General features: G+C 43.2%; 1 protein-coding gene across 1 annotated transcript in view; it reads left to right on the top strand.

Moving 5' to 3' along the window:
- Positions 1-21,056, top strand: part of TMEM132B (transmembrane protein 132B) — a 252,000-nt gene that overhangs the window by 54,795 nt on the left and 176,149 nt on the right. Inside the window, exon 2 of the mRNA XM_062590194.1 lies at positions 18,457-19,336. Within this exon, the coding sequence (XP_062446178.1) occupies positions 18,457-19,336 (880 nt within the window). The remainder of the gene's footprint in view (positions 1-18,456; positions 19,337-21,056) is intronic.

Raw genomic sequence — 21,056 nt, forward strand, 5'->3', positions numbered from 1 at the left:
GTCTCCTTGGCAGCTGCTCAGGGTGGAGACTGCTGAAATGGGAGTCATCTAGTGGGCTTTCTTACCTGATATTTGGTGATGTTTTTCTTTATTTTCATCCCAAACTTGGTCTTTATGTCCAGCCTCTTTGCATCTGAGTGGCAGAGCAGTGGTGGGCGTCAGGCAGCACTGCACTCTGGTGCCGAAGGCAGTGTGGCTGGGTTGGAGCAGGGAGCAGCTGGGAGAGGGATGGTCCCTCACCCTGTGGACACTCCACGGCCAGCTCCTTGTGCTGCTGGAGGCCTGTGCTTGTACAGGGGAGAAATGCATCCTCCTTGCCCTGAGGTCCAAATCCGTCAGAATGGATTTCAGGTGGGAAAGTTTTCTGAAGCCATTCTCCTCTTGACTGGAATGACTTTTATGGTCAGTGAGATGTTGAGGCCTGCAGATACATAGCTTCCCAGTCAGCATGTTCATGTAAAGCTTCCAGATCAAGGCGCTATGTGAGAGAGGAACCAAGAATAATTAACACAGAGTTTGGCTCTGAGTGCCTGGGAGAAGCAGCTGCTCTCCCGAAGCAAGGGGAGATGCGGAGGGTGGAAAGGGAGGTGAGGATGGTTCCGGATAAACTGGAGCAAAAACACTTGCAGCATGCAGTGCCTGAGCATTTAGCAGATGCTCGCAGGGAAGATGCTGTGGTCGTGGGACCTCTGGACAGAAAACCTTTCTCCAAACCTGACATGGGTGAGTAAAGGGCAGGACAACTTCATCTAGGTGAGGAGGGGAAGGCTTCAAAGCGGCTTTTAGCTTTTTCAAGTAATGATTGATTCTTTTCTTTTTTTCCTTCCTCCTCCTCCTTCTTCCCTGAAATCGATCTTTTTTTTTTTTTTTTTCCTTTTCCTTTTTACAACCAAGCCTCATCCCTGCTCCTGCTGCCCCCTCTTTGCTCTCCGCTCTTCCTGTCGCTCTCTCCTGGACTGCTGCCTCCTGCTTTTTCTCAGTCCCCCTTTCCTTGCCAATTGCTGTCTTTCCCCACCGTTGCGGGCTCACCAGCAGTCGGCCTTGCGGCACAGCCTGGGCGCTGCGTTGTGCCTCTCGCCGGCTTTTGGCACGTCCCGCAGCAAGCCGTGCCTCTGCAGTGGGCAACTGTAGCCTCAAACCTCCCGTGCGGGTGGCCGGAGCGAGTGGGCCCCTTTCCTCGGCGTCCGAGTGGCGCCCGCCCTGCTCTGCAGAAGGGGGAAGCGTGTGTACTGCCTTTACAGTCGGTGGAGGCTGCAGGTGTTCAGGCCCTTTCGAGAGCAGGCAGCCTTTAACTGGACGTTAAAGTCTTGAATTTGACTTGATTTTTAAGTCCTGGCATTTGAAATTTTTGATCTTGCTGCCATATGCTTGTCAGTGGAAATAAACAGAGGTGCGAACTTGGATCAAAGCAGTCTCCACTTATCTTCGGGGGTGTCTGTGCCCCGCTCCCGTGGGAGCTGTGCATCCCGGTACGTCAGCGGGCAGTGGCTAAAGGCTCGCCAGGTCTGGCAGCCAAATCTTGACATGAATCCTTGGCTAATGTGTTGGACTTCCTCGCTTTAAAGTTTCAGCATCTAGTATCGAGTTGGTGGATTTCTGGCAGTTGCTTTGGGTACAAACTCGGAACGGCAATGTTACAAACAAGCTCTGATCCAAATTGCTCATCCTGCAGGTGTAAAAAATAGTGGAAGCTTTGGCTCATAAATTTGTTAACTGTCAGAAAGATCATAATCAAAATCAATATTTATTTCCCTTTTTGGCAAATTTATCTGTCTTAACAGCTGCTTCAAGTTTACAGTTGTGATGCACTGTGCCTACTGGCTTTATTTTAAGTCCACATACTGTTGTGGAGCTCTGCAGCAAGGTTTCTATCCCACCTCTGGTGGAAAATATAGGACTGATTTTAATGACAATGTACAGTTGTATCAACATGTCCCAAAGCCTGGGGAAACCTGTCTGTTAAAAATTAATGGAGTAGGAAGTCCTAGCATAAAGTAAAGCCTTGAGTGAAATTCCATGGCTTCATGGACTGTTAATTCTTTATTAGGTTTTCCTAAGACTGAGATAAAAGGCATTTTATCTTTTTTAAGGTTTGCATTAACATGTCATTGAGTTTTATAGATACATTGATCTTCATTTGGCTAATCTAGAAAGGATAATAGAAATGTGTGTTATATGCTAGAGCAAAGACAACTCCATAACACTTCACATTTTTTTGTTATTTTTATTTAGTTAGTTTTCTTCAGATATAGAGCTGCAGTCAATGTCCAAAGTTCTGAAATTCAGCTAGTTGCATGTTTTTATTGGCTATCATGTCTGGGTTTCTCTTTTTCCTTTTTCCTTGACTACATTTTTTTTTTTTAATGCCTTTACTTTCTGGCTAATTTGGCAGTAAGGTTGATGTCTCCCCTGAAAACTAGTGAAGAGCTTTTGCAATATTTTTTAAAATACTGTCTCTGTGATGGATTCTTAGCTTTCTTAGTACCTGACTTTTTAATATTTTTATTTATTTATTACGTATATTCCAGTATGAGATGGAGCAGTGAATTGTGTCTTTGGATTCAGAGAAAAGACCTGAATCTGACCGATGCCAGTAGGATTTTTGCTGCTGCTGCCGCCAGCCATGAGCAGAGATGAAGCACTGGGGTCTGCCCATTTCCAGAAAGATGCGAGTGCTAGGATGTGAGTGGGATAACAGAGGCTGCACTCGGGGCTACAGTTTGCAGCCAGTTACTCCAACGGTGAGATCTCAGTCAGAGGGAATCCCATTTCTGACTTGCCACGAGTCAAGGATTTCTCTCTGCTCTTTTGGTTAACAGCCCTCCACGTGTTTATTAATGGCTGGTGCGGGCATTAGTGAAATGCACAGCTTCGGAGGCTACTTTTTTTGTTATTTAGTTAGTTTTTCTTTAAATACAGGACTGTGACCTGTAGTTCTGAAATTCAGCTTGCTGTGTAGTTTAGTGGCTGTCCTGCCTGGGTTTCTCTTCCCTTTTTCCCAGTAGGGGCCTTTTAATTGCGCCTGTTTCTGAGAGAAATAAATTATTGTCACCAGAGTCAGTTTGTGCATTTTTTTTTTAAAGAAGCCTTTGTGGAGAAAACTTTGGTGCTAGATGTGTTTACTAATGAAGAATGGAGGGCAATGGTTAGTGCTGTGCATGAAAGTGTGTGCAAGGGGAATAAAACGACGAGTGATTCTTTTGGCTTCTCTATGTTGAATCTGTGCATCCTTTCTTTAATTCTTTATCTGCATAAAGCAGGGCTAGGGGAGAAAAGGGCTGGCTGCAGATGTCTGCGGCTAGAGTGATCCTAGCCCCTGGGTTAGAGGCTTGTCCTCCATCCTGTTTTCAGCTTGACAAATGGGAGATGCATCAAGTACTGAATTAAGTGCAGCACTAACCGGTGACGACCTTCCCCACTTGTTAGCATCTATAGATGGAAAATCTCACCTCCTTCTTCCCTGAGCCGGCTCTAGGGACTATCCTCAGACTAGAACAGCACAGGTTGGTTGATCTGGGAAATGTTCCCATTCCTATCAAGGATTTATTTAATCCTTTCCTTGCCAGCCAGTCCTGACGAGCCAAAGAGTCAGAGCACCTTAGATCTCTCTCACTTCTCATCTTCTGCTCCCACTCTTGCAGCCTCTGGCAAATGCTTATTTTAGCACCAGCTGGCTGTGATCCCTTTGAACTCTCTGATATGAGATTAAATGTTAATTTATTACATATCATTATAGAGTTATATGTTATCTCTAGGATAATGGAATCCAAATGTTAGAACTGCAAGTTGGAGACTTTGTGCTTGCATGCATTTTCTTCCACTCACAAAACTAGAAAAGTTGAAGGTATAGGACTAAGAAAAAGGTAAATTAATCTTTCTGATGACAGCTAGGCAGGAGCTCAAGCCCTGGAGGCGCATAGCCAGAGGTTCCCAATCATTTTACAGGCTTCATAAAAAGTATGGACAAAGTTTACTGTTTTTAGTTTGGGTTTCTTAACAATTTCTTCAGTTATTTGTTTACCTGCTTTGGGTGTTCCAAAGGCTACATCGCACGGATAAGTTATGCAGCGTGAATTATGTGCTCAGCTCTAGTTCTAAACACCAGATAAAGCTGAAGCGACCTGTATGCTGAGTTTGTACGGGATTTTATTCTCTGGGCTATGGTACGTTAAACAGTATTGGATATAATAAGATATGACTTGAACTTGAATTGACTCAAACTTGAACTGCACTTGTGGCATTTCCGTACAAAGATTTGTACAAGCAAAAGGAGAACACTGCTTTTTTTTTTTTTTTTTTTTTTTTTTTTTTTTTTTCCCTCCTCCCTTGCAGTGCCTGCTAGGGCAGCTTCTGCCAGGCAAATGCTGATATTCACCTGTGGTGGAGCAGTGTCAGCAGCACCCCGAGATGTGGTGCAGTGCACCTGCGTGGCTAGGGTCTTTCCTAAGCATGCAGAACCTGGCTCGCAGGGGAGCCGGAGTGATGGCGGGTGTGATTATGTACGGCTGCAAGGGGGGCCGATGCTTCTGCCTTGGGTATGAGTAGGACAAAGCTCTAAATTCATTGGGACTTTCAGCCGAGATTGAGGTCATGTTGGATTTACAGTGGTGTCATTCAAAACAGAAACTGGGCCCACAGACATGTGTTGATGCCAGAACTGGCACAGAGGAGCTGGGAGCTAGCTCTTTGTATTTCTAACCTCTACTAAATTATTACTGGTCCAAATTCAGTTCATATTTCTTAAATGAATGCATTTTATTGAAATAGCTGACAGTGACTGCTGTAGGCTAACCCCGTATGTTATTTCCACAGCTCTTAGTGTGGAAAGGTTGTCCTCAGACTTTCCAGGTCTGTCAGTCCTCAGTATTTTCCCTGGGCTGCTACATGTTGGTATCTGTGAATTGTTTCAATTCAAAAGTAATAGGTCAAATTTGGAAACAGTGCTGTAAGTTACTGTGCATCTGCTTCACGCCCTTGGAATGGTTTGTCCAGGTATACGAGCACTTTCTGCTCTGCTCGAGTTTTAAACTAATGTCATGTTGATGATCTGTAGTTTCCTGACGGGTCCCCTGGGTCAGGCTGTGATAGCTACGCACCTATGACCCTCTGCTCAATTATATAATTGCCTTGTCGGTGAGAAAAGAATTAGATCCAGCTTTTTGCCTTTGCAGGCAATCTCAAATCTGATCTAATTTACTTCCCTCAACTCTTGAAGAGTTTGAAAATGCTATCTGCTAATGCTCATTATCTTTTATTACCTTAATATATTAACACAAGAGAACCATGCAGCAAGTGTGACCTCATCCATGGAGACCAAACTTTGTTCTTTTCTTGAGAGTTTTTATTCTCTGCCTATAAGTTAATAATTGTCTGTCAGCAAGATAACCGTATTTGGTGCATCACAATGTGAAAGCTGTAATAAGGTTTCACTTTCTTTACACACCAATATTTTGACAAGATCTTAGAGCTGCTTCCTCCGAAGCAATTGGGAATTTTCCTTGTGGTTAGGAAATCGAACTCTAAATTGCTAATCAGCAACAGGCAGAGACACAAACACCCAAGAAGTCCTGCACAAAGCTGCAGGTTCGTCCTGCTCTCCCCAAGAGGAATCATTCTTCTCGTGTATGAATGACAGGCTGCAGCCTTTGATCACTGTAGTAAGAGAAAAGTGGCACCAAGGGATGGTTATTTTGTCCTTTCTGACAGCATCTGCCAGAAATTTGTAAAATATGTCAAATGCGTATTGAAAACGTAAAATAATGCACTCAAGCGTGGAAAAATTATGCTTTGTTCTGATACCAGGATGTGCTTGAACAGGACTGTTTAAATAAGCAAGGGAACAGGGGAGGAGGTCAGAACCTACCCTAGGAATGCAGAGCACTTTTACTCCATCACAAATTAATGGAACTGCTTGAGGCTGTTGTCATTTCAAAAATAGAATGTTGAATTAAGTAAAGGCATCTGAGAGAGTACAGAAACTTTTGTTCTGGGTATTTCGTATAGAAGAAAAAAAAGGAGTTGCCATTAGAAAGGAAAGAATTCCATGTTTTTGTGTGCTGTTCCTTGAGAGGCAGATATAAATTGGTAACTTAATGATATTTGAACTGCAGAACCAGGAGTGTGTAGCTGTTCCTAGTAGAGTCTGAGAGCACATATTGCTTTGGGAGCCTAGTTAGTGTAATACTGGTCGCCTCTGAGAGCAATGCAAAGTGCAAGTTAAAGATTGGGTTCAGAGAATAAGGCTCGGATATCCCTGAACTAATAGCGGGTGAATCTGTAAAGCCGTGGAGCTTTGGCTTTGTTTTCTAACACAGCTAAAAGGCTGGATGGCCTCCCGTGCCTGTGTCCTGCAACTGCAGGCTTATGCTGGAACTTCCCCATGGGAAATCTCCCTGGCTTCAGTGAGGCTGCCTGCGTGCTTGCAGCTGTGTATGTGCGTGCCTGCGTGCTTGCAGTTGTGTATGTGCGTGCACACGTACAGGGGCCCCAACCTTGCAGGAGGCACCGGCCTGCACCTCCTGCGCTCGGTGGAGACAGCTAAGGGAAAGCTGACTTCTTCACGCAAGCCTTACCGCGGCAAAGATTTAACCAGGAGTTTCACTATCTACATCGCAAGCAGTCTCAAAAATCAGCACGTGTAGTCAGGGTGGCCGTCCAACTCCGACGGGAGCGAGGAGGTAATTGGAGCGATCCCAGTGCTCGGCAGAGCCGCGGGACTGGCGGCTGCACCGCGGGTTCTGCTTCCTGGGCCTCTCCATCCCGTTGAGCTTCGTCGCAGCTCCCCAGCAGGGCCACGTGTGGCATGTGCTCTTTCTGGGATTAAAGTCACAGTGGGATATGGATGAGTGCTGGTAAGACAGAGGATTTTCTGTGCATTCAACACACACCTATGTTCTTAATAACTTTACAAGGATTTTATTGTAAGCTGCTTTTATAGTTTCCCTGGACCTTTTGGGCCATCCAGTTTGAAGCTTGTTTCCTCCAAGAGCTTCTAAGCAACAGGATGAGAATCTGATGAAAGACCGTTGCTCTGGAGAAAAGCTCTGGACCAACTTTACCTTCTTCTGGCCAATGCCTTGGAAGAATCAGCTGCCAGCATTTTAATATCCCTTAATTTCTGTCTCGTGCAAAGAATTTTTCAGTAGGATCAAAGACAAAAGCTTCTGTGGGGAGAATCAGAAACACTATAAAATGACATATCCGTGTAATATGTGGGTGTAGGAATGTAGAACGTATTTAGGTATGAACTTCATATTAGTGCACTGTGCTTTGTCTTTAAGCATAATCCTTTGGTCCATTGACCACTGTCAGATGGTGTGGCTTGCAAAGAAAAAATTAAGCTGAAACGTGGATCCTCTGGAGCGGAGGGAGAGTCAGAATAAAGTCAGCACAAACTGGGGTGGAAGTCTGAAATCAGGCAGTAGTTCAGAGGGAAAAACTGAAAATGCTGAGGCTAATTCAAGGAAGAATCCTTAGAAAATGGTATCTTTTGCTGGTCTGAACAGAAGGATGAGTAATGCAGTTGTCATTGTATTTCTCCCCTCTGATTATTTTAATGGTGAATGTAATCTGGGAGCAATATGTCCTGTTGATGGGCAGCCTGCACTAGAGATTTGGGAGCAAAGTGGGCTTCCTGGTATTGTGGAAGGTGAAGTTGAGAGGGGCCTTCTGGCTCCTGGGAGGCAGCCGTGTGCCGCAGCATCCCACCACGGCATTTACACCCGAGCCTGTTGTTCCCTGCCGCTTTCCTTTGGGGCCACTGGAGACCGAGAGCGTTTTTGCCAGTTCTTTGCTGCTGTACCCGCGAGTAACTTTGTGAGAGACGGGGGTGGCACTTGCTATTCAACCTTAGCTGCTTAGATCAATATCTGTAGCGGGAGAGTGATTTTAATAAAAGGGCGCGCTCTCAGCTTTCCTATCTCCATGACAGATAGACCCTCGCTAACATAAATCCTAGCCTTTCTCCTGTCAGTCTCTTGGCTTTGTGTGACATCGATGTTTTGACACTGAATACAAATATTTCACAGCTGGCTAATAGTTTAGAGCATATATTTATGAGATTTACTTTTGCAATCACCTAGTGCCTTTAGTGAATGTGTTCCCCTTGTAAGGCCCCTTTCTGTTGTTTGGAGAATATATATGTATATACACATTCCCGTATACACATTCATTTTCTGTTGTTTATGAAATATCACCGAGGGAAAATGAGTTTTGCTTCAGATAACAGTTGTATGGAGCGCTCTCCTAACCTCCTCTTTAGCTATGAGTCCTACCAGTAGCTGTAAGGACAAACCTTATTTATTCGGTATCAAGAGGGATGAGCAGAATTTTGCAATACTGGCAGCTGGGAGCATAAGCGTCCTCCTGGAACCCAGAAGGACCCTGAGACCGAAGCTGCGGGGCGCACTGAGCAAGAGGTGGGCCCAGCCTTGGCAAGGCTTGTGAGATCTGCTTAACCGTGGCTCTGTTTAATCTGATGGTGGCAACTCGCTCAGCAGTGAAAGCACACAGCTGAGCATGCCTGTAGAGCGCACTAACCCTTCCCAGATAGTTGGTACCCCCTTTTTTATTCATTTTTTTTTAAGGACTGATCTTGGCATTGCAGCCACCAGCTGAGAGAAGCCCAGGGGAGCCTGGGGAGGGAGGAGGTGTTAGCAGGAAATCTGGGTTTACTCAAGCTTGCGATAGGCGCCTTGAGCCCCTCGAGAGGTGCCGGATTGTGTTCTTTATCCATCTGCTCTCTAAAAGCACTAAGGCTGCTTGCCTGCCCCTTCCCTGGTTTCCTGTCCTGAACGTTGTGGCTGCTGTGTTCGTGCTGCAGAGGGGCAGGGTGCGCAAAATTTGTACGTGCATGTGCAGACATAGTGGTGGTTTCTAACCTCCAGGCAACCAGAATAGAAACCCTGGTTAATCAGGTGTGTTCATGCTTGTGTTTAGCTTGCAATAGTAACTCTGTAATTCAGTTTGTTCAGCTGGGGAATTTGTGACCTTTAGCCACTGTGCTGTCGCCTCTAATTGTGAGTGGCAGGACGACTTCCTGGTTGCTAGCGTATGAGATGCACGCTCGCCTCCGCTTTTAACCACCGTATCAACGCCTCTAACCAAAACTAAAATGGCAAGCAGCCCAACGATCAACCCAGCAAAGCAATTTAAGCAATGACAATAGTCCAATTAAATGACAAAACTCTTGGGGGATTTTTCTCCCTTCAGCCCCCTCCCCACACTATGATTCGGGCAATTAAAGCAGCTTTGTGAGTTACCTGCATTGCATTCAAGCAGGGACGGCTGTGCTGAGTGTGACATTGAAGAAAACTCCATTCCAGCAGCCCCGGGAATTAGAGTATGGGCTAGAAAACCTTAGTTCTGAAAATAGCTTTATTGCCTTTGTCAGAGGAGAAAGGAGCTGAAAGACAGCTGATAAAAACTCAAAGGGGAGGCCACGTGAATTTCTCATTTCGTTTCTGCATGGATTTTAGGAGAGGGAGTGTTCAGCAGCTCCCCCAAAATGTTCACTTCATGCTTGTACCTTTTCTGTGTAGGTTCACCTTCAGTATTTATTCTATGCCCTTCACCCATTGCAATGATCCCATTTTCCATAATGGAAAGCAAATAGTTTAGACTTAATAGATTAGGGAGAGAACTCAATGGGCCTGGCAAGTCATGAATGGTGGCTTTGGACCACCATTATTCTGAGCTTTACACAATCTGTGGATGGAACCACAAAATACTTCTGCAGAACATATAAATAGTGCTACTGGAATATATTTTATGTTTGCTGATCTAACTTCTAGCTTTTTCTATCAGGCACGTTTGAATAAATGTATATAACAAGGAAGACTTTGGCTAGAAGCATGTGTGTGAGAGCGAGATAGAGATTAATAAATAGAATACGTGACGGCATAAAGATTTTATGGGGTTAGGGGATGGGCACATTACTCACAGATGGTGAAATCATCCCCAATATGTTTCAAGAAAACCTATTTTAGGGATGTTTTAGAGAGTTTTTAAAAATTTTTTATTGGGACTATTTTCTGTATCACCTCTGCCCATAAAACCAGGTGCCTTAGTTACCATGTTTCCCACTGTACAGTGTTCAGAGGGAGCAATAAAAACCTCTAAAACTTACCTAAAATAGCCTTCCTACACTTACAAATGTCACAGGTTTAATGTCCTGTATCTCAGGTCCTTTCAGGCCTTGACATGAGGATAGCCTTTGGAGGAAAGGGGATCTCTCTTCTCCATAAATAAAGTTTCCATTTTATAAGCCACAGAAATGCCAGATCTCTTAAGTTGGAAGCTGTGAGAAATTTAACTATTGCAACTACTGTTAATGATTCAGGACTGAATTTGCAGTCTTTGCATTTGGACAGGGTAATTTAGGGGAATTCCACATTTGGGTGGGAATTGTGGTTGGGACTCATGGATTTCAAAAAGAAATGGTGGTGCTGGGTATTGTAGTGCTCAGGAGAAAGGTGTCCCTGCCTAGGAACCCTCACAGGGTGAATTTAAGTTGTTATAGTAGTCTAATACTTTTATGCTGAAATAGAAGTACATACATAATGTATCTTCTGGTTTTAGGCTGCATCACCCTTAAGTTAAAGAAAGCTCTCTTCTGAAGTAAATATCTCCACTTGCTGAATTAAACCGCTGTAATAATAATGATGCGGCTATAGCTTTATAACTGATAAAATTTTCTTATGCAAGCAAATCAGATGTCTGCATGGGCTAGCCTGTGGAGTCAGAGGAAGAAGCACAATAACTTTATTGCTAAGCTTTGCATGGTATTCCCAGGCTAGGATAAATACATGGTCTATTTTGATAAACGTGTCTGAACTCCTCCCTCTCAGTAATGAAGTTGCTAACAGTCATTTTCCCAGAGTGGGTCAGATAATTAGGCAGTGACTTAATGAGGCAGTTCCTCAACCTCCTATATGTACAGTCTCATTTCTTTGAAAAATAAACAAATCTCTGATCTGCCATATATAGTGCTACTATAAGGCTTTTCACTTCCAACTAAGTAAAAAAGCTAAACTTTGATATGTTTGTTTTCCCCATTTTGTGTGCTTGCGTGTGCTTGTGTAGTGTAGCATCTTTGTTTTGCAGTTGCTCTATGTCACCTCTGAGGTTGCGTAGACGAGGGACTGCAAACCGAGCAGCAGTGACCGTACGGAGTCGGACCACGGCTCCAGCTGGAGCCGTATCCCATTTCCGATCGCACCTGAGAGCGGGTGCTCAATAGTAAAGGGAGTGAGATGAGCCTGGCGTAGAGGGATGCTTCCCCTGAACGCGCCCTCCGTGATGGGTGACAGAGGACACGTTTGTGTAACGCTGATTTAGCGGGTGCAGTGAGCAGTGTTTTCCCTGGAGACCAACACTTTGTGCTTTCTGTGCCAGACTAATGGCAGTTCTATGCCTTTTTGTTTTTGCTCTGGCTTTTCCAAACTTTTGCTGATAGAGAACTCTTAAATTAATCTTCAGGCCTTTGGGGTATTGGATTACACTCTGCCACACTCCTTTCTATGCCAGCAGTGCTGGAATTGGCGTGGGATGCTAATCCTGCCATACCTATTCATTCAGTTGCTGAAGCAAATGTATAAAAACAAATTGCTAGTCCAAGCTAAATTTAGATTTATTCGGTTGGAGTTAATTATAATCTTTATTTAGTCCCAAGTGATGCCTTCTTATCATACACTTATTATAGCTGAGAAAATTAATTTTTATTCTACCATAAAGGTGAATGTAATAATCTGGATTCAGGGAGGGGATTACTTTAATAAGATTTATAGACAGCCTTTCAGACAGTACAGTTTTATTACTATCTGTAGGTGGCATTGCTATATGCATGTCTTTCAGTATGGGTGACTGCAAAATGCCTGCAAGTTAAAAATATAATACGTGCCAGCTCAAACTTTCACATCCAACTTAATTTTTTGGCTGGTGTGCAGGCAAAGCACATGGCTTGCTTTGGAATACAATAATACAACTTACTAGTGAACTTGTGACTTGGTCAGGGGTTTCATTCATATGCATGGTTTAATTTTGCACTGAAAAATGTATTTCAGTAGACAAAAGATTTCTGAGAATGAAGATGTTGCTTTCATGCTTTTTGGAAGCACAGGAGTGACTGGCAAACATAGACCTGCAGTGCAGGAGGAGAAGCTTCGGTGAAGAATGAGCCATGTGATCTGAAGGGCCAGCGGTCGTTTGCCCTTAGATATCTGAACTGCTGATGTCCACGTCTAAGCCAGCCACCTTGAGCTCTGTGGAGTCGATGGAGAGCTATAGACTCCTCCCAAGGGCGATTTATCACCTACTAAGATATAAGTGTCTAGGAGAGGGTAAATGAACTCTGGAGGGACCCTTTTCTGTGATGTATTGATTTACTGAGAGGGAGCCTGGAGCGTGTATTGGGCGTAGATACCTACCTCAGAGGAAATGGAGCGACTCCTGCAAGGGTGGCCAGAATGCAGAGCTGCAGGGAAGCCCAGTAACGAAAGTTTGACTAAAACATTTAAAGATAAGTGTGTGAGACTTTGTCCAAAACCTAATTAATTTTTCTGCAACTTTGGATGTTTGGATTAAATAGTTTTTTTTTTTTTTTTTTTTTTTTTTTTTTGTCGGTTTGTTTTTGTATCCTTTCTCTTGCCTTGGTCTTTCAAAACAAGCTGCCTGGCTAGCAGCATTTTACAAAGTGAATCTCTATCCACAAATGTGTAATTGAGATTGTAAATAAGGACTGTAAACTGGTTCTGAGTACTGGTCCATCCTTTCATTAAACTAGGAAAAGAAAAGAGAGACTGAAGAAAGTTTCATGGGATTCTATCATCTTTTCTTACACTACAATTTTTTATATGTTGACAGCTACTGGACTGACTTTAATTTATTGTTATAAAAAGTACTGGGAACCTTTCTTAGCTATTTCTTGTAGTATCATTTATATCTTCACACTCTTCCATTACTGTTGCAGTGACTTTATTATCGCTCCCTCCCCCACCCCTGTGCCAAAATGGTTCATTATGCAACTAAATCAGTACTAAAAGGAAGCAGTAAGGCTTGTTTTGGACACTGGATGATGGAAGTTGTTCCTTGGTGGGATGATATTAGAGGAGAGGGGCAAAAGAGCCCTCCATAAAATGGATGGGATGAGATATAGGGTGGACTCTGAATGCAGGAGGTAGATGGTGATGTGGGTCCAGCCCATCCTCCTTTTGTTGTTACTGTATTAAATGCCGAATGAATGGGGGTTGGTGCATGTAGTGTGTTCACCTAGGCTCCTTAAAAACCTCACACAGCCCAAGTTTATCCTACTTATGGTGCCCAGATGATGTCTAAACTCATGATAAGTTTTTGCAGTGTAATCACTTTCTTGCAGCAAGGTTTAAGAGTTGGAGCAATTCACACTTGCAGTATCACCAGCTGTATCACCTGGATCAAAGGTTGCAGGCAGGCACAGTCCTGTATCATCTCCCTGCGGGACAAATCACCTTGCCGTATCCTCTCATGGCTGTAGCCTGAGATAATAATTAGGTCTTAGCCCTTGTGTGCATAGAAATGACCTACAGAGCTATACCAGAATTAATTAGTCTGCTGTAATTTAGCAGCTCTAGAATAGCTTTCCTTGTGAAGAGGCTCTATTCTGAGATACAGGGTGTTTTTTGTTCTAGAATAATGCTTGCATTTCCAGAGCAAAATAATTATTATGAATAGAGCCATTTTTATATTGGAATAATGTTCGTGTGTAGTTTGGTCTTTATGGTCTGTAGTGAGGGTTGGTGGGAAGAGCTGGTGATTTTTCTCCTATACAGACAAGCCATTGATTGCTTCTGTGTGAGTCATGGATAACATCATAGCACTTACTGGCACCACATCACTTGAAATTATTCTTCTTTTACAAAGAGGAGTGTCTATATGATCTCATGCTGCAATTCTTATGATGCTGCTGAAAAGATGAATTTTTGCATATTCAGTTTTCACAGGTGCAGGATTGAATTTCTTGTTTGTTTTCAGGAAAGAAAATATTGAAAAAGTTGTGTATTTTAAACGCTTCCTGTTCCTCACACCTCCCGCTTCTGCATTACTAAGGCATTAGGGGAAACTTGGTTCCTGTTAAGTGTTAGCTAAGCTGGAGGTAAGATTTAAATATGAAATTTGGATTCATGCTGTAGCAGGAGTATTTTCCTCTTCAGTTATGAAAAGATAAATTTTAAAGTCTTCCTCCCTATTACAGCTTAATAGAGATGCATTAGTTTATAATGCTGACCTTCCATTGCCACCGCTACCTTATCGGAGGCTATTTGTTTTACTTGTTAGTTAGAATTTATGAAATCTGAGACTAAATGAAACTTTGTGTTGGGCAAATGTCAGATTTTTACTGCACAGCGTGATCTACTGCCAGGGACTTGAATGTACCCTAGTCTTGAGCTGCATTTTATGGCTTCGGTCCCAGGTCAGATAGCATATCTGGATTTAAGACATAAACAGTGGATATTTTTGCAGTTAAATAAGAATTTCCAAGACAACAGAAAGTAAGTTCCACTTAAGGGATGAGCTGATCAGGAGGGAAAATTCCTGTTGTTGCCCAGGATTGCGGGGCTGGTTATGTGTACTGTGACTTCTTCTCTCTCTGCTTCCTCGGAAACGTCAGGAATGAGTCTCCTTTCCACGTGCAGTCTCCAAGTTTGCAGGGCATTTGCCCTCCTAGCAGGGAGGCTCTTGCCTTACCGAGGAGAGGGAAGGGTTGAGAAATGAGAGGGACGAGGTTTTCTGGAAGTTGACTCGTCACTGCAGGGCTTTGGGTTTTTGGCTCGTCCAGATCGAGGTGCTTTGAAAAGGGCAAATCACCACCTGAAAACTTGTTCTTAACCCTAATGCCCGAGCAGCCGGAGAGGCGGACTGCGGCCAGCCTTCGAAACGCGCCAGGCGCTGGGGTGTTCGCGTGGCCTCCGTTCACTTCTCTTCAACTCTTGCTCTTCCTTGTGTCGTAATTAGGACCAGCTGATGTTCTGATCTAATGTTCTGCCCTCTTTTGATCTCGCAGAAGTGGTTATTAAAGGAGCAGGTGATTTATCAGTTGCTTTGTTGCACACCAGAAAGCTGGAAATGTGTCCTGCTCCTGACTGTTACTGTAAGGAGATTGATGCTGTGGTGCTGACTTGTGGAATTAAAAAGGTGGGGTGTTGGCCTGCCATTGTATGAAGTATTTCTTTTTAGATGTTCCTACAGCATCATAAAATGCTGCTAAATTCAGATATCATATTTTGTTGCAGGCTGGTTCTAGGACAAAGCCTAGCCCTGTCTACTGGTGTTTATGGCTTCCCATATAAGCTTTCAGGCAAAATTTGTGTCTCATTTTGTTTGAGTTATAGCGGGCTGAAATCCTAGGCCTCATACCAGTTCTCAGAGAAGGCGCTGAATGTTGCCACTGTAATGAAACTGAGGAAAGGGAGAGACATACCTTTTAAAGATCCTGTAAATCAGTGCCTGAGGGAAATAAAATATCTGCATAAAGGATGAGGAGAAGAAAAAAAATGCTATAATGTAAATACAAATGTATTTAAGCTTTGCCTCATTTCCAGTTTCTCTTTAGTCCCTGGAACTATGTCAGTGTTTAAATCTCTTCCTCAGTCCGGTGCGTCTTGGGAGAAGGCAAATTTTTGCTGTTCTCCTAGAAACTGGACAGTGCTCTTGCTGCCCTGTGTGCTTTGCTTATCTGTTTGGAAGTACAGTTTTTATGATATATGAGACTTCTCAAAAGTGTTGCTTTCAAATGTAGCTAGATTTATCTACAATTAATCCAGGAGGGTGCTTGTCTGCTTTTGACTTTTCAGCAAAGAAGCAGCTCCCTCCCTTCCCTGCCTCAGCTTTCATGGGAACAAAGTTCAATTTCAGCTACTGAATTCTGCAATTGCACGCGCTGCTGTGGCAAGCCGGGCCGTGTCAAGGTGCTCTATAAATAGCAGAGCAGTAATGGAGCTGCTAAAACATTCCTTGGTGACTTTGGTGCTAGAATTGGCACTTCTCTTCTCCCTTCTTCTCCTGCTCTAAGCAAGGCGAGGTTTGTCCTGCAGGGTGATTTCCAGAGTGCTTTATCATTCAGCGGTGGGATAGAAGCGTTGGGACTTTCATCTGATAGCAGACAGTGCTAGAGCAGCACAAAAGGCACTAGTGTCCTAAAACGTTGCTTGGCCCCTGCTAGATGGTGGTGACCAGCCTCTGCTGCTCCCCTGGAGTCCTCGGCTGTAGGTGCTCTGGAGGCTCCTCGTCCTGTGCAGTCACCCCACGCCCCGGTGCTAGTGGGCAGCGTCAGTGCTTCTCTCCTACCCAGCACGTACTGCTTTCTGCTTTACTGTCTCACTGTTGTCTCCTATCTCTTATACTACTTGTGCCTTGGTTAACCTCCAGCTTTGAGAGGTTCTTCTTCCAAACTTCGTTACTATTCCCACCCTATGACTTTCCAGGGAGAAATGGTCTCCCTCCAATTTTTGCATGCTATGAGGAATACAGCAGCTACTCGTGGGTCACTCCTGAGCGAAAATAAATGTGGGAAGGAAGGGATGAAGTCAATTTTCCTCTACTAGAAAATTGGTTGTTCCCTGAGTAAGCTATGATACTATACCGAGATGGCCCAGCTGTGCTCCCACACAGTGGGGAGGGAGGATAAAGTTTCTCTTCATCCACATTTCCTTATTCCAGTGAGGCCCCAGGCCCTCAGCAGTGTGTGCAGCTGAGGGAAGGTATTGGTTGCACTGGTGCATTACGAGAGAGGCTGAAACGTTTGTGCACATAACCCTCTTGGTGATAAAGGAAACCTGAATGTCGTGATTGCGTGGTGCAGCATGGTTCCCTGCTCTGCTGGAAGGCTCTGCAATTGCTTGCTGGCTCTTGGAGCTAGGAGGAAATCCAGTAGTGATCCCCAAGTAGGCTGTGGAGAAGTGGGAGATGAGATTGTTGATACTGTTTTCTGCTGAGGAAGTTTGTTGTGCTTCTGTATAGTTCTGCGTATTCATTTGTTCTGCAAAGAATGTTCCAATGGCGCATCAAAACCTTGACACAAATACATAGCAAAAGTAAAGGCAGAAATATACTGAAATGAGAAGTGTTTTAAAAAGTATAGAAAATATCAAGGCATCGAAAATAAAGTAGCAGAATTTCAAATGAGCACAAGAGTGGAGCAAAGTCGAATGGATAATATTTACTTTAGAATCTGTCTTCAAGAAATATAGACTTTTAAAACAGAACCTGAAAAAACAGCTTAAATATTAGAGCTTTCATTGTGCTAAATTGTGACTGTAAGTATCTGAGTCATCTAGCTTGTAGCAGGTGTAGTTGTTACTGTGGTTGTTGCACTGTGCGTCTGCTCTACCCAGTGCTGACAAACAAGAAAATCGCCGCTCAGCTCCAGCGACGGACAACGAGAGGTTTGACCTTAGTGTCTGTCGTTGTTCCTTTGTTATCCCTGCACATTATGGAAACACTTAATTTTTTTTCCCTCCCCTGCATCGGTCCCAGGAGCTTGCATTCACTGGCTTTTTATTATAGTGTAGGAATTGTTAGTTTAAAAGACTCACCGTTTCTTTCTGGTAGAATTGCAGCCCCAATAGAATATATCTCACTATTAATTAGAGATAGGCCCAAGCTGCAGACTTCTATTTGATATGTCTCTCCCTTTGGAATCTTTTTTGCCCAGGAAAAATTGCTCTAGTGCTAGCTGGAGGATTGACCATTGTGTTTTAAAGTAACATCTGTGGCTTCTAAATGTGTTTCATTCTCCACTGGAATTAAACCAAATATCCTTCTGTGCATTTGTGAACCTTCTGCACATGAAAGATTCCTCTCTTTTGCTCATGTTCACCCTTGCCTGCAAGTCCAGTCCATAGGGGCCTCTATCAAAACCTGTGTAATTTTTTGTATGAAATGTTTTGGTTTCAACAATACAAAGTTTTTATCAGTTTGCAGCTAACTTGGCAAAACCAAGTCAGAGTTGATGAAGATTTGCAAATCCCAGCCCGTTACGTACTGTGCATTAGTAATCTTAGTCTAAAAAGAAACGTTTTGTTTTACTGTCTACTCATCTGCAATATGGTGGTTGCTTATGTGTATTGAAACATGGATAGGAACAAGTCATAAGTTTGATATGGTTATAAAAGAATGAAAGCCAACGAGAAAAAGTTTGGGAATTTAGACTGAGATCTAGCCTTATCGCTCAGTCTCCCCCTGTTTTATTCCAGAGCTTGTTAAATGGCATAAAGTAAGTATTAGATTGGGGAAGGCAGAAAGGGAGTGTGCAGCCAATGTAATAGAATATTTTAAGTATATTAGCTTTGAGGGGGAAAAGCGTTTCATAATTGCAGCTACCAGTGTTGATCTCTGACAGTACGTTCCTTTTGAGAAGGACTGAGGCGTGTACAAACAAACATTAGAGTTGTCTTTCTGCTTCCTTTTGTTTTTGGCCTGCAGTGGTGGAGAGCAGAGGAGGAATCATGGACAGCGTGCAGAGATTTTCAAACCTGCCAACGTATCTTCCCACGAGCTATCACATCTGCAATGCTGATGTTTTCTTCTTCCTTAAAGAAACCAACCAGGATATCATGAGGAACTCCAGTTTGCAGTCTAGAGTGGATTCATTCTTTATATACAAAGCCAAACTGCCACCTGTCCTAAATGCCACATATGGACCTTTTTCTGTGGAACAGGCTGTCCCCTTGGACCTCATGCTGACTGCTACATCTTTTGGTTTCACAGATAAATTCACTTTTAATTGGAAATTAAAATCGCACATACTCGACAGCTCGATATATTCCAACAAACCTAGAATACAAACCTTATTCTATATTGCGGGGAAAGACTGGGATGACTATAATTCTGCAGAGACATTGCCTTGTGTGAAGATGTTTGCTTTCCTGGAGTCTAGAGAAGTTGTGGCCAGCTGTAGGTTGAAAGGTCATCTAGGATTATGTGTTGCAGAGCTGGAATTGTCTCCTAGCTGGTTCAGCTCCCCTCCACCACTGGTTTCAGAGCAAATGGCCTCTTTGGAAGGGATTACTGTGGAGCTCTTCTATAAGATTTATACAACAGATGGGGAATGTTCTCCTGAGGATGCAGCATGGGAAAACAATATCCATGCAGGTGAAGATAACGAACACAACGCATTGCCAGCTATGGAGAGGATTGGTAGCATCATTGTTTATCCAAATCAAGACAAATTAAAACAGTCTGCACTGAGGCTAGATGATAACGTCATGATCCGCTTACCACTTAGCCCTGTAAAAGAAGGCGATGTTGTAACCTTTCATGTTTCCCTTACTGATGACTCTCTAGCAGATCAGTTTGTATTAAGGTAAGTGAATTTTAAAAATCTTGTATATTGAGTAGTCCACAAATAGGGACAAATGAATCTCAAGTGTAATTCCTTTGGCTACATTCAGTGTTTTCTGAGAAATTTTCAGCATTTGCTTTCCAGTTGGGGAAAACTATAAATGGTATTGAATAGTCTGTGTGAATAATACTTTTTGGAACATGAAAATTGGTTTTAAAGTATGAGCCATTAATGTTTGTGTGGTATTTTTCAATTGTTTGCTTTTAGCAATAATTGTGCCTTTGTCTGTAAGTCAGCCAGAGTAACTGTTGTGGTCTATCTTGCTAGACAGTTGATCTGGTGTTTTCCGTTGTTTTGGTGAAGCTTCCTCTCTTTTTATAAACTTTTTTTTTTTTTTAATAGTATTTGGATGTTTCTAAAGCATTTGGGATACTTCTTGCCATGGTCTTATACAGTGGTAAATTATTTCATTGTATGGTACAAAGGGCACCTGAGAGGTAAGAAAATGAGACGTGTGGTTGTGTAGGAAATCTGTCACAGAGGTGGGATCTGTATCCTGAGTTTGTAACTTCCAGCTTGGCTTTGCAGCAAGACTGTCTTCCTCATGCTTTTGACTGCCTTGTTGTGTAGCCTATTTAAGTTTTGAATTTTTCTGGTGACATTTACTTGTGAATCTCCCTATCATAGGAGAGTTCAGGTACTTTCAGCTACCCCGGGGGTTAGTGTTGCTTATATATGTCCTTTGCTGTCAGACTCTTGGTTCAAAGCTACGTAGAGACCATATTCACAGAGAAATGCGAGCCAGGCTTGGAGAATGAAAGAGCCCAAAGGTAATTGAAAAGTGTTACGTGATAAGAGAATGCCAGACGCTTGGGAGGAAAGGAGTTGCAGCACGCACTGGCAACCTCAGAGCAGCTTCCTTCCTCGCTCCTAATTTTTTGATCCACAAACGTTATGCAGTACTTTCACAAAAGTCAAATGATTTGAAATAGCATATCCATATTAATAAAATTACAAATGGCAGCCTGAATCAGGAAAAGCTTTTCATAGTGTGGTGTGCGGACAAAGAATAGCTCGCACATCTCATAGCTCGTGTCACTGGGCTTAACCAAACTTTAGATGTTTTGGGTCAGGAAAGCCCTTCCTGTAAAACTAAGTTATTTTGTATTTGCCTGTGCCTGAGTTCACTGGTTTTTATTTGATAAACTTAGTTTTGGCCAATGTTGAAGACAGAGTAGTGTACTAGATGGACCAAAATCATGGTTAGTCAGACTTTCCCAGTTGTCCTGTTGTGATTCTCAAAGCTAAAACAGAAGTTACGGAGTTTGCCTCAGGCTATCCAAGCATTTCACGTCAGCTTTTAATTCTAAGTTTTTTTTTTTTTTTTTTTTTTTTTTTTGTTCTCTTTGCCTCAGCACAGTTAAAATTCGGTAGGTACTGGCAACAACCTGCGACTAAGATGTTTTTGTTTTGTTGGAATTTCTAAAATAATTTTTACTGTGGAACAAACAGCATGAGGGTAGAATTTTTGAAGTTCTAGCAAAGGCGAAAAAAAGAGATGGGGGGGAGGAGCTTTTGGAAGCATGCTAACTTCCAAAGCCAAAGCTTTGGAAGCCAAAGGTTTTAAGGAACCAGCAACTGAGGCAGCCAGGAGCCTTGAAGCTGGAGAGCTTTGGGGCAAGGACTGCAGGAGCTGTGGGAGCTCGGCTCACGCCGGAGCCTTCAGCTCCTGCTGCGGGCG

Source organism: Rhea pennata, chromosome 17, assembly GCF_028389875.1.
Source record: "Rhea pennata isolate bPtePen1 chromosome 17, bPtePen1.pri, whole genome shotgun sequence".
NCBI classification, from domain to species: domain Eukaryota; kingdom Metazoa; phylum Chordata; class Aves; order Rheiformes; family Rheidae; genus Rhea; species Rhea pennata.